The 13,675-nt window shown below is 42.3% G+C and overlaps 1 protein-coding gene across 1 annotated transcript in view; it reads right to left on the minus strand.

The window, feature by feature from the left end:
• The window catches only part of LOC123999784, a 32,618-nt gene that overhangs the window by 10,500 nt on the left and 8,443 nt on the right, over positions 1-13,675 (minus strand). Inside the window, exons 6-12 of the mRNA XM_046305809.1 lie at positions 8,679-8,799; positions 4,861-4,971; positions 4,640-4,688; positions 2,570-4,383; positions 2,295-2,328; positions 349-2,159; positions 152-200 (exon numbers count right to left, since the gene is read on the minus strand). Of these exons, the coding sequence (XP_046161765.1) occupies positions 152-200; positions 349-2,159; positions 2,295-2,328; positions 2,570-4,383; positions 4,640-4,688; positions 4,861-4,971; positions 8,679-8,799 (3,989 nt within the window). The remainder of the gene's footprint in view (positions 1-151; positions 201-348; positions 2,160-2,294; positions 2,329-2,569; positions 4,384-4,639; positions 4,689-4,860; positions 4,972-8,678; positions 8,800-13,675) is intronic.

Genomic DNA, 13,675 nt, shown 5'->3' on the forward strand with positions numbered 1-13,675 from the left:
CAGAGAGAGTTAATTTATTTAGTCACTTGACAAAACCTAGGTCCATCCATATTACCGACATACTAAATGGTAAGTGTTATTACATATTTAGTACCTTACAATTACATAGTCACATGGAGATTCATTTTAACAAATATTTTCTATAACATACCTTCCATGTTGGCTTCAGAGTTCTTCATCAGACTTTTGGATTCTTTATCCTAAAAATCATAAAATAAAAAGACAAAAGGAAATCATTTATTTTAAAATGACAACATTTCAGTATAGGCTGCTCTGAAAGACTACATAGGTTTAACGTATTAGACAAAGTAATAATCATGGACATTTATTTCAACAGCGAAAACTTACCAAGCAGATGCCCTCTAAAGCCTGGGGAGTGACCTTCAAGCACTTAGTCACCATCCGGTCCAGATCTCTGCTGAAGTTGGTTCCCACCTGCAGCATGGCCAGACATGGGGACCTGTCCTTGGGGCTGGTGTTCCTCAGGTATTCCTGGAACATCTTGTGGCGCATCACTTCCCCACAGTTCTCCAGTACTGTGCTGGGTAGCACAGACATGATCCTCAGCAGTGTGTTGATGTTCCCAAAGTATTGCATGAGTGGCAGACGGAGAGTCTGAAAGATGGTGTCTGGGATGGTCACGGATGCAACTTTGGTCTTCCACTTCACCCTCCAGCAGCACAACTCGGTGAAAAAGTTGTCGGAGTCAGGCAGATCACTGGCGTAGAGAGGAGGCTTTGACCTCAGGATCTCAAACATGTAACTCACAGTCACAGAGCAGGGAACCAGGGAGAGGAAGTTTAGGGCCTCCTTGTGGTCCTCAGAGAAATGATCCTTAACAGCATTGGTGAGGTTGTCCACTAGGGGCACACTTAGTGCATCTTTGTAATACAGAGCTGGTTTCATCATGCTATCCCTGGACGCAGAGGAATTATCAGGCACTTTTATCTGCACACCTAGACTCTGGGCGAGCGCACAAGCTTCATCAAACCAATTCTGGTGAAATACTTTGATGTTTGTTTTGACCCTGTTAAGAGTAGCCACTATACCACTGATCTGGCAGAGTTGGGATGCTGCGCTGAAATGATCCTTCTGGAGTCCTGCACTCAGTTCCCTGGTGAAGGACGAGGTGTTCTTCAGGGCTACCATGGGCACAATAAAATCAAAGTCCCTTATCAAACGCAGCAGTGCTCCAGCTTTTAGAGAGAATGAGGATTTCCACCTCTGTGGGTTGCTCTTGATTTTCTCCAAACATTCGACAAGGGGCTCCAGCATCTGCACAAAAACTTCATAGGAATCATGCTTCTCCTGCCAGACGGTACAGAACTTCCCCTGCAATTCTTGAACCTTTTCATAGCTTTCCCTAAGACCAAATGCAATGACATGATCCAGTTGTTTCTCAAGCATAGGCATGCTCCCAAAAAACATCAAAACCTCTTCAAAAACATCCAGGGCCCGTTTGACTGATGACACAGGGGTGGATTTTGACCACCATATGTTAAATGAGTAACAAGAGCAGTGTGTGCATATTGCAAGGGGGTACTTTTCTTGGATTTTGCAGGCAAATGCTTTCAGCTTGTAGGAGACATCACCAGATCCTAGGTAGGCCTGACCTCTGCAGTAACACAAATCGAGATGCCACTCTTTGGTGACAATTTCCAAAATGCGCTCTGACATGGCATCACAGTCAAGATCCACATCCAGAAATCCCATGAGCTCCAATCGCATGACATCAAAACTGTCCACAAACCTGAGGAAGAGAGGAAGATGTTTTTTCTCCCCTAACTTCACAACGCGGTCGATGAACAGAGAAAAAAAGGAAGTGCCCACCTCCACAAGAATTCCCTCCCTGACAGCATCCTCGCATACTCTGAGAACTTCTTCCATCTCAGACTTCGACACATACTTCAATGAGTCTTCCACCTCGCCATCCTGTTCAGCAGAGGCCTCACCAGGCTGTCTGCTCTGGCTGTTATATGCAGCTGTCACAGCAACCTGCAGAGCAGATTTGAGTGCCTCCTTATTAGTTTCTGTGGCTGGGAGTTTGGGTTGCCCCACTCTCTCGGTCTCCATCTCAGAGGGTATGTCCTGTGGTTCTTCTTGTGTTTTTTGTACATTCTCTTTTAGAGTGTGATTCCCATCATTCTCAGAGACAGGTTCTGAAATAAAGCAGTGAAGAGCATGAGCCAAGAAGGAATAATTAATAAAACATAGGTATTAATGCAAATATTTTGATATTTACACAATACTGCAATAAATATTATACAATTATTATATTAATTGTACTTCCTTACCAGCGTCAGGCTGCATCTCTATTACCTCATCATCCTATGAACAGAAAATAAAAGCATGAGCAAAATAACGCTTTTGTTCAGTAACTGAAACCTACAAATGCAAATATTAGTAAGAAAACAAGTTAAGAAATATCCAACATCCACTTACAGTACTTTAATTTTGTTTAGTTTTTCAAATTATTTGAAATCTTCAGTTTATTTGATTGCAGTGCAAATACTTTAAAAACAACAAGAATTGGATATACACAATAACTGTTATATTTAAATAAACTTACCATATGCAAAAACTGCAATATGTCAATATGCTTCTCCACATAGGACTCAACCATGTCTTCCACATTGAAGTGCACGTCTTGATTGACATAGACAAATGCCATGTTGCACAGTCTCTTATCCTCCGGTGTGGCTTTCAGGTAAGACTGGTACCGCTCCAGCACCATGTTGTACTGCCCATACACGTCTGCCTCTGCGTTCACACAGGGAATGGTGCCCAAAACTCTCAGCAGGCTCTGCACATTTGGGTAAAATGCAATGTCTGGGATTTTCAATGTTGCAAACACGGTTGTGGGCAGGATCCTCCGCTTGCTAGCATGTCTCCACTTCACCTCCCAGCAACCAAGCTCATCGTAAAACGTGTCGGGCCGAGCGAGGTTGTTCAAGTTTGCGTCCGCCACTTTATCCCTGCGGATACTGAAATTGTGGTCAGCCATGTAAGACGGCACCAACGAGAGCCATCTCAGAATCCGTACCATCTCCGTGCTGAACACCCTCTTTACCTCCGCAACAAGGTACTGTAAGATCTGCCTGCTCAGAGTCTCTCTGTAGAAATCCTCCAGAGGGGTTTCAGTTCCAACTGCCTCGCCAGTCTCAGGTGAGCTCTCATCCGGCCTAGCAACCTCCACTCCCAGCTTCTTAGCCCTGCCCACTGCATCAGAAAACCACTTCCTGTGGAATATTGCGATCTCCTGCAGATGTTTGTTGACCAGCTTTAAGGCGTTGGAGATTGTGTACTGCAAGGTGCTGCTGATGCTGATGGCTCCCCTGAGACTCGGGTTGAGGATACTCACGCAACAGAGGGTATTCTTCAGAACAACCAGGGTGATAATGAAATTGAAGTTCTTCAGGATCGGCTTGAGCTTGGCCATCTGCTCACAAGTAGCGGTGTCTGCGTTCGCAGCCGAGCACACCTCGTTGATGCAGGCGAGGAATGGTTCAAGAATGTCCAACATGGTTTGGAAGGCATCAACACCATACTCCCAGGTGTTCTGGGAAGCCTCTATGATCCTGTCCACTTCACCTTTAAGGTGGCTGTATGAAGACTTGATTTTCACCTCCAGTCTTTCCCAAAGATCTGGGGATCCTCTAATTATTTTGGCGACCTCCTCCACTGTATTCACAACCTTCTGGATATAAGGTATGGGCATGGAGCGGATTAGCCACATGTTAAAGGCATATGGGTCACTAGGTGCTAGCACTACCTGAGGAAACTCCTGCAGAATCCTGCTGGTGAGATCCTTCATTTTCTGACATAAACCACCTGTGGTCAGGTAGGTAAGTCCTCGACAATGCTCCATCCGCAGCCCCCACTTATTCCGAATTTCTGAGAGCAGCATGTAAAACAGGCCCTCAGCATCTGCATAACAGGGCAGGAAACCCATGAGGTGTTTCTGGGGGAACCCTGCCACAGTGACGGACCTGATGAAAACTGGGATCTGATCTTTTCCCTCGATGTTTGTCACATCTTGAAGCAGGATGGAGAAAAAGCGTGCCAACCTCAAACTGTTCCGGATCTCCTCCCGCATGAGGTCCTCGCTGAACTGGAGGACTTCTTTCTGGTCGATTCTTTCAACACAGATGGGGTTGAGAGACTGTTGTCCTCTGTGGTCTCCCATCGGTTCATCTGTGTTGGGGTTTGCATCGTTCCCTATGCTGAATCCAGTGAAGGCAAGGGTTTCCTTAAAGTAGACTTTAAGGATTTCCTTTGCTTTGGAGTTAGCGACATCCTCTCTCTTTTGTTCCTCTTGCTGTAAATCACATGTTGCGCTATTCTCTCCTGGCTTATCTTTCACCTCAGATGGAGCATCATCTTCTGTAGTAAAGGAGAAAACATGGACAAGAAATTGAAAAAAAGTGTTTCTACAAATACCCTATCAAAAGGTGTACTTTCGCAACTTAACATAAAGCCTATGACAATACAGACCACATTACTATGCACTACTAGTTGCTACCCAATTACATGTAATTTCTGGTAGGAAAATAGATATAATTTTGCAGCGAGTGGCCAAATATGGAAATATTTTATTCTTGTGGTAAAACAAACAACAAATGAGAAGAAATAGATTTACCAAACCAATCCCCTTTAGCTTTCTTCAAGGATGCAAGCTCTGCCTCAGCCTAAATGGATTAAAGACATACTTAGATGTAAACTGGAATTCATGCAATAGTATCAGATTATACACTTACTGAGATCAGGTTAGGATGACTATATTGGGTACAACATTCAGGGTCATGACCTTATAAGGGACACTTTAAACCACTTGTGTGTTTTAAACGTGACAATACTTACAGGTTCTCTTATTCTTTTATTCCGGTTGTGGCCTGATGGATTGTTCAAATGGCTTGTAAAATCAAATCTGGTTGGAATAGCACCCTCTTTCAAGGATGTTCTTAAAGTGCTCTGGAAAAGAAACAAGCAAATAATTATAACAATTTCAATGCCACTCTTTTGCATGCCTGAGTAAGAACCTGCAGGGAGAAGCATGACCTTCTAATACAGACCTACTAGTGGTCTTCAGATAGACCTAGTGCATTATGATTAAGCTAGTCCCAGCAAGTCTATATGACTTACACATCACGTCACACAGTATGTGGGAAACCTATTCTACAATAGTTTTTGATTCCCCTAAGCATGTGACAAGACATTATTTCTAGTGTGCAAGATATTTTATTCCGAGAGCAATGTACATAATACAAGGTGCAGTGAAATTTGTCGTTTTACAGGGTCAGCCATAGTATGACATAGCCTACATCCCAAACCCGGTCAATGGGTCGATTTGCTAATGCATAGATGAGTCACCACCTGAACAGTTCATCGGTAACTCAAGACTCCGCCCTATTCCTGAACAATATAACTGACTGAAAATGTAAAATTAATGGTTTTTTGCAATATACAGTGTGTTTGGAAAGTTTACGGACCCCTCAACTTTTTCCACATTTTGTTACTTTACAGCCGAATTCGAAAAAGGATTCAATAGTTTTTTCCCCTCATCAATCCACACAAAATACCCCATAATAACAAATCAAAAACAGATTTTTTTAAAAAAAATGTTGCACATTTAAGAATAAAAAAACAGAAATATCACATTTACATAAGAATTAAAACCCTTTACTCAGTGCTTTGTTGAAGCACCTTGGGCAACGGTTACAGCCACGAGTCTTCTTGGGTATGACGCAACAAGCTTGGCAAACCTGTATTTAGGGAGTTTCTCCCATTACTGTGCAGAACCTCTCAAGCTCTGTCAGGTTAGATGGGGAGCGTCGCTGCACAGCTATTTTCAGGTCTCTCCAGAGATGTTCCTGACATATGCCTTCTACTGCGGTAAAAGGCCTGATTGGTGGAGTGCTGCATAGATGGGAGAATCTTCCAGAAGGACAACCATCTCCACAGAGGAACTCTGGAGCTGTCAGAGTGACCATCAGGTTCTTGGTCACCTCCCTAACCAAGGCCCTTCTCCCCTGATTGCTCAGTTTGGCCGGGCAGCCAGCTCTAGGAAGAGTCTTGGTGGTTCCAATCTTGTTCCATTTCAGAATGATGGAGGCCAGTGTTCTTGGGGATCATCAATGCAGCAGAAGTTTTTGGTAGCCTTCCCCAGATCTGTGCCTCAACACAATTCCTTCAACCTCATGGCTTGGTTTTTGCTCTGACACGCACAGTCAACTGTGGGACCTCATACAGTGGGGCAAAAAAGTGTTTAGTCAGCCACCAATTGTGCAAGTTCTCCCACTTTAAAAGATGAGAGAGGCCTGTAATTTTCATCATAGGTACACTTCAAATATGACAGATAAAATGAGATTTTTTTCTCTCCAGAAAATCACATTGTAGGATTTTTTTATGAATTTATTTGCAAATTATGGTGGAAAATAAGTATTTGGTCACCTACAAACCAGCAAGATTTCTGGCTCTCACAGACCTGTAACTTCTTCTTTAAGAGGCTCCTCTGTCCTCAACTCATTACCTGTATTAATGGCACCTGTTTGAACTTGTTATCAGTATAAAAGACACTTGTCCACAACCTCAAACAGTCACACTCCAAACTCCACTATGGCCAAGACCAAAGAGCTGTCAAAGGGCACCAGAAACAAAATTGTAGACCTGCACCAGGCTGGGAAGACTGAATCTGCAATAGGAGAGCAGCTTGGTTTGAAGAAATCAACTGTGGGAGCAATTATTAGGAAATGGAAGACATACAAGACCACTGATAATCTCCCTCGATCTGGGGCTCCACGCAAGATCTCAACCCCGTAGGGTCAAAATGATCACAAGAACGGTGAGCAAAAATCCCAGAACCACACGGGGGACCTAGTGAATGACCTGCAGAGAGCTGGGACAAAAGTAACAAAGCCTACCATCAGTAACACACTACGTTGCCAGGGACTCAAATCTTGCAGTGCCAGACGTGTCCCCCTGCTTAAGCAAGTACATGTCCAGACCCGTCTGAGGTTTGCTAGAGAGCATTTGGATGATCCAGAAGAAGATGGGGAGAATGTCATGTGGTCAGATGAAACCAAAATGTAACTTTTTGGTAAAAAATCAACTCGTCGTGTTTGGAGGACAAAGAATGACGAGTTGCACACCATACCTACTGTGAAGCATGGGGGTGGAAACATCATGCTTTGGGGCTGTTTTTCTGCAAAGGGACCAGGACGACTGATCCGTGTAAAGGAAAGAATGAATGGGGCCATGTATCGTGAGATTTTGAGTGAAAACCTCCTTCCATCAGCAAGGGCATTGAAAATGAAACGTGTCTGGGTCTTTCAGCATGACAATGATCCAAAACACACCGCCCGGGCAACGAAGGAGTGGCTTCGTAAGAAGCATTTCAAGGTCCTGGAGTGGCCTAGCCAGTCTCCAGATCTCAGCCGCATAGAAAATCTTTGGAGGGAGTTGAAAGTCTGTGTTGCCCAGCAACAGGCCCAAAACATCACTGCTCTAGAGGAGATCTGCATGGAGGAATGGGCCAAAATACCAGCAACAGTGTGTGAAAACCTTGTGAAGACTTACAGAAAACATTTGACCTCTGTCATTGCCAACAAAGGGTATATAACAAAGTATTGAGGTAAACTTTTGTAATTGACCAAATACTTATTTTCCACTATAATTTGCAAATAAATTTATAAAAAATCCTACAATGTGATTTTCTTTCTCTCATTTTGTCTGTCATAGTTGAAGTGTACCTATGATGAAAATTACAGGCCTCTCATCTTTTTAAGTGGGAGAACATGCACAATTGGTGGCTGACTAAATAATTTTTTGCCCCACTGTATAGACAGGTGTGTGCCTTTCCAAATCATGTCCAATCAATTGTATTTACCACAAGTGGACTCCAATCAAGTTGTAGAAACCTCTCAAGGATGATCAATGGAAACATGATGCACCTGAGCTCAATTTTGAGTCTCACAGCAAAGGGTCTGAATACTTATGTAAATAAGGTATCCGTTTGAATTTTTAATACATTCGCAAACATTTCTAAAAACCTGTTTTCACTTTGTCATTATGGGGTACTGTGTGTAGCTTGATGAAGGAAACATTTTCAATAATCAATTTTAGAATAAGGCTGTAGCTTAACAAAATGTGGAAAAAGGGAAGGGGTCTGAATACTTTCAGGATGCACTGTAACTAGTGATGGGGGGGAAATCTATATTTACATATCACTATTTTATTTTGGACGATATTATATCAATACTTTGACTCCAGGCATCAATTTGTAAAAAAACAAACAAACATTTAGTCAGTTGTACCTCCTATAGCTTGTTCTCCATCTTTAAAAAAAAGTGAGCCAATAACATGTTTTCAACACTTATTTCCATGACTGATCAAAACAAATTTTCTCATGCTCTCTCGTCTCTCTGCAGCAGACAGATATTGAGCAGAAGTTTTCCCCCAAAAAATCTTAATCTGCTCAGAATTAAGATGTAATTTTTTCTGTTTGCATCAATATGTTTGCAAGATCAAATTGCAGGATCAAATTGCAATATATATAGAATTGGGAGCGTTGCAATATTACTCGTATAGGCACCTAAGTATCGTGATAATATATTATTGCTAGGTCCCTGGCAATTCTCAGCCCTTGATAACTGATCTCTTCAGTAAATAATAATACTTACGTCACGACAAATCAGGGAAGGCTCAAAATGATTTGCACAAATTTGGAAGGAATTGTGTAACTCCTCAGGCGTTTTTGGCTCCAAGTCAGATCGATGACAATTATTTAACCATTGTTTACATCTGAAAGGAAAAATTCACAGGATTAGATTTCAAAACTGCAATAAGGATAGGCCTGCCTCCATGTTATAGACCGATGAAAAAGGTCTATCGGCATATCACTAGCAAACCGTCCTGTGACTGTTTAGCGACATGGAAGGTAGGTCTACTACCGTAAACCACGGTAATGGATTTACACTGAGATGGATTTTTTTTACACAAAATGCCAAAAACATTTATTTCATAGTTAAACTAATCATACAACTCTATGAACATGGCCTACTTAAAATATAATTTACACAGACATTTTTACAAAAATGCATTTACTGGAAGAACTGTGCAGATGCAAAGTTAGGTAACAGAATTTCGGGACATTCTCAGTTTTTTGCATGACCAAGTTTTCCCTCAAAAATCTTAAATCTGCTCAGAATTAAGATACAAATATGTCTGCAGATGGAATGAAGTGTCAGCTATTATATGAAACCTTTGGTTTGAGAAAAAATATTTTGGTTATTGAACTAGAGTAAGTGAAGTGGACCTCCACCCGGTAACAGAATTGTGGTAACGAATTTCATCATGCATCTGTACTGTAGTGTAATTTGTTTAACACTGTTTTGGTTACTACATGATTCCATGTGTTATTTCATAGTTTTGATGTCTTCACTATTATTCTACAACGTAGAAAATAGTAAAAATAAAGAAAACCCCTTGAATGAGTAGGCGTCAAAGGGGAACCACTACTTCAAGGTCTCAGAGAAAGTGACTTCACCGATTGAAACGCTATTTAGCGCGCACCACCTCTAACTAGCTAGCGGTTTCACATCCGTTACATATATAAATAAATCTTTCTGAATGACAAAATATTACATCAATGTACCTCAAAATCGTTTTGATGGAGTGACTTAAGTTGAGATGACACAGAAACCATTTTTTGTTGATCAAGACTACTTGCATCCAGGGAAAGGGTTAAAAAGAAATTGTGACAAAGTAGTTTTCTCAAGTTACCCTACGTTATAAGGAAAGGAGAAATATTTGCTAGTGTCTGACATACGCTGGTGGCTTTGATTAAAGGGTCCTTTACCGGTTTGTGTGTGTGAGTTTGCAGATTCTGTACAGGCCTATATGTTCATTCTGAAAGTTTCCTAAAGTAGCCTGTCTGGACTGTCAATCCTTTGTCTTGATCACATTGAAGGAGAGGTTGTTGTCCTGGCACCACACTGACAGGTATCTGACCTCACCCCTATAGGCTCTCATTGTTGTCAGTGATTAGGCCTTCCAGCATCATGTCGTCTGCAAACTTAATGATGGTGTTGGAATCATGCTTGGCCACACAGTCGAGGATGTACAGGAGGGGACTAAGCACACACCCCTGAGTGGCTCCCGTGTTGAGGATCAGCGTGGAGATGTGAAGTTGCCTACCCTTACCACCTGGGGGGTGGCCCGTCAGGAAGTCCAGGATCCAGTTGGAGAGGGAGGTGTTTAGTCCCAGGGTGTTTAGCTCAGTGATGAGCTTTGCGGGCACTATGGTGTTGAACGCTGAGCTGTAGTCAATGAACAGCACTTTCACATAGGTGTTCCTTTTGTCCAGGTGGGAAAGGGCAGTGTGGAGTGCAATTGAGATTGCATCATCTGTGGCTCTTGAAGAGGGTTAAACCAAGGCCTCATACCTTTTAAAGGGTTAACAAATTGTGTTATGATTAACTGTAAGGTCTTCTCTTCTCGGATATCTCTGTGTGTGTATTAACACCTGTTTGAGTGTTGTGCCCTTCAGACAATATCAGAAGGCGGAAACCTCCTACGTTCATACATACTCCTCCTGTCTGGGCCCCACATGGCTATCTGAGGTTCTGAGAATACGACTGCTGTTCTGAGAACAAGGCTGCCGCAGGCCTGATGAATACAGCCACCGGTCAGAAGATGCTTGGACTCGTTCACTTTGTTATGAACTTATACTTGTGATGAAGTTTCGGTCAAACCCACTTCTGAACTTTTAATTGCTGAGAAGATGGTTGCTGCTGTCAGGTGGAGGTTAGATTTATTATAATGTTGTTGCCAGGGAAACTCACGCAAGGAGGACTGGAAGAGGCTATATGAGTTATAGGATGTCTTTGTCATTTTGCAGAACCTGGGGAGAGCTATCATATACTGTACTCTGTACCAACTTCTGCCTACAATTGTATTACTAAAGGATCATTTTAATACTTAAACAGAGTGTTTCCTTTCCATTACTAATGTATGTTCGATAATTATATAGAATTGATCATTGGTTGAAGAAATTGACCAACAATCTGTAGGATGCGGGTCTAGGGTTTATCATGATGGTGCTGATGTGAGCCATGACCAGCCTTTCAAAGCATTTCATGGCTACAGAGTGCCACAGGTTGGTAGTCATTTAGGCAGGTTGCCTTGGTGTTCTTGGGCATAGGGACTATGGTGGTCAGCTTGAAACATGCAGGTATTACAGACTTGGTCAGAGACAGGTTAAAAATGTCAGTGAAGACACTTGCCAAATGATCCTATTTACACTTTGTAGTCAATTTTGACACTAGAATAAATGTTTTGACTCATATCAATGCCACATGTCATTTTCAAAACGAGAAGTTGCTTTTTAGGGGCAGTTGACCTCTAATTCCAATGCTTCTCTAGCGCAGAGACCCTTAGAGTGCATAGTTCTTCCTGATGTTGTACGACCTCTAGGTGTTGACACAGTGAGCTCAGCCGGTAAGAGACCTGTCCCCCCCATGGACCGGCTCGCACATAAAACATCCTCCATTCAAGGCTGAAAAGGCGTTGGTTTTCTCCTTAACTCGATTTAATGGCTTGTCAGTGGGAAAAGAAAACGGGAAAATATGTATACTGTCTTAATAAAACATTTTCCACCACCATGCTACAGTGGCTATTACTACTTCCTGATGTTGTGGTGCGCATTCAGACAGGGGTAAACGGACGCTGTGTGTAACACCCAGGAGTTGTCAGAAAATCCAAAAACGGGCGGGGAAAATTGTGTTTTATTAAGACCGTACACAATTTCCCACTGACCCATTAACCTGAGTTAAGGAGGAAACCGACGCATCCTGAATGAAGGATGTTTTACGTACGAGCCGGTCCATGGGGGACATGAGTGTGTTATCGGAAGGCCCACTTTAAAGTCGGATGTAAGAAGACAAACAATGTAAAAGGAATAATAGCGCCATATTGCGGCTGGTAGGCTTCTACAATGTTAAGATAATGTTATGGTTAAAATAACTGTCCTTACAGTTATTAACTGTATACATGACAAACTTGTGGGGCTAGGCCTGCCCTGACTTCTCTAAGGTAACATTTTGAATCACCATTTTCAGGGAGCTTATATTCATGAAGCTCACACACGTTATGCATTGATTCAACATACACTCAATGGCCATTTTATTAGATACACCCATCTAGTACCGGGTTGGACCCCAGTTTGCCTACAGAACAGCCTGAATTATTTGAGTCGTGGAACCCAATGTTTCAAGATACCGGACGTGTGCCAGGAAAATATCCTCACCAGCACACCACTGCCACCAGCCTGTTAACACCAGGCAGGATGGGGTCATGAACTCATGCTGCTTACACCAAATCTTGACTTTGCCATAAGCATTATGCAACAGTGAACGGGATTCGTCGGATCGCATGCTCACTGGAGCCACCTTGCTTTTAGCTGATATGAGTGTAACCCGGCGTGGACGTCTGCTGCAATAGCTCACCCATGACAAGGATCGACGAGCTGTGTGTTCCGAGATGCCGTTCTGCACACCACCGTTGCACTGCGCCGTTATTTGCCTATGATTCTTGCCCTTCTCCTTTGACCTCTCATTAACAAGCTGTTTTTCGATCACAGGACTGCCACTGACTGGATGTTTTTTTGTTTGTCATACCATTCTCGGTCAACTAGACACTGTCGTGCGTGAAAAACACAGGAGGACAGACGTTTCTAAGATACTGGAACCAGCGTGCCTGGCACTGACGATCATACCACGCTCAAAGTCGCTTAGGTCATTAGTTTTGCCCTTTCTAAAATTCAATCGAACCATAGCTTAATGCTTGATGCCTGTCTGCCTACTTTATATAGCAAGTTACGGTCACGTGACTCACTGTCTGTAGGAGAGAACCATTTTCCTGAAGAGGGTGGTGTACCTAATAAACCAGCCTGTGGGTGTATTTGGACCATCGTCAACATAGGGAGGGGGTGTAACCTGCTATATCAAAGCTAGATAGCCTGCTAGCTAGTCTGATTAAACAAGCTGTAATACAACATTTGTATTTACAGCCGGAAACTCATGCCTTCAAAATCATGTAAATGTTTCTTACAGGTCAGAATGTTGAATAAAATTACATTTAAACTTTACTGGTTGTGTGTACGATTTGTCCTTCACCTGCCCAAAAATGTAGACAAAATATCCGCAGGAAAGTATTGTTTACAGAACATAGAAAGCCGGTAGGTATATGGTTCGGCACCAAAGTAAAGTTAGTTTTAAATACACTCAAAACTCCTTGTATATAGTCTTGTTATTGTATTGCTATTTCCTTTTTATTGAGAAAATATTTGTCTTACTTGTTAACTCTGCATTGTTGGGGATAGGCTCATATGTAAGCATTTCACTTAAGTCTACACCTGTCGTATGACACATGAGGTGACCAATAAAATGTTATTGGATTCAGTTCTCTTGTCAATAGCTATTGAACCAAGCATGCCATGACAATGAGAATTGTATATTCTGAATCAGGGAAGGATGGAGAACAAACCTGCACATTTACATTTTCTTATTTGGATTTCAATTGTCAAAAATATTTTATCGAAGACATTGTTCTCCATCCTTCCCTGATACAGAATATACTACTTGCCATGGCATGCCTTGTTCATTAGCTATTGACAAGA

Source organism: Oncorhynchus gorbuscha, linkage group LG16, assembly GCF_021184085.1.
Source record: "Oncorhynchus gorbuscha isolate QuinsamMale2020 ecotype Even-year linkage group LG16, OgorEven_v1.0, whole genome shotgun sequence".
NCBI classification, from domain to species: domain Eukaryota; kingdom Metazoa; phylum Chordata; class Actinopteri; order Salmoniformes; family Salmonidae; genus Oncorhynchus; species Oncorhynchus gorbuscha.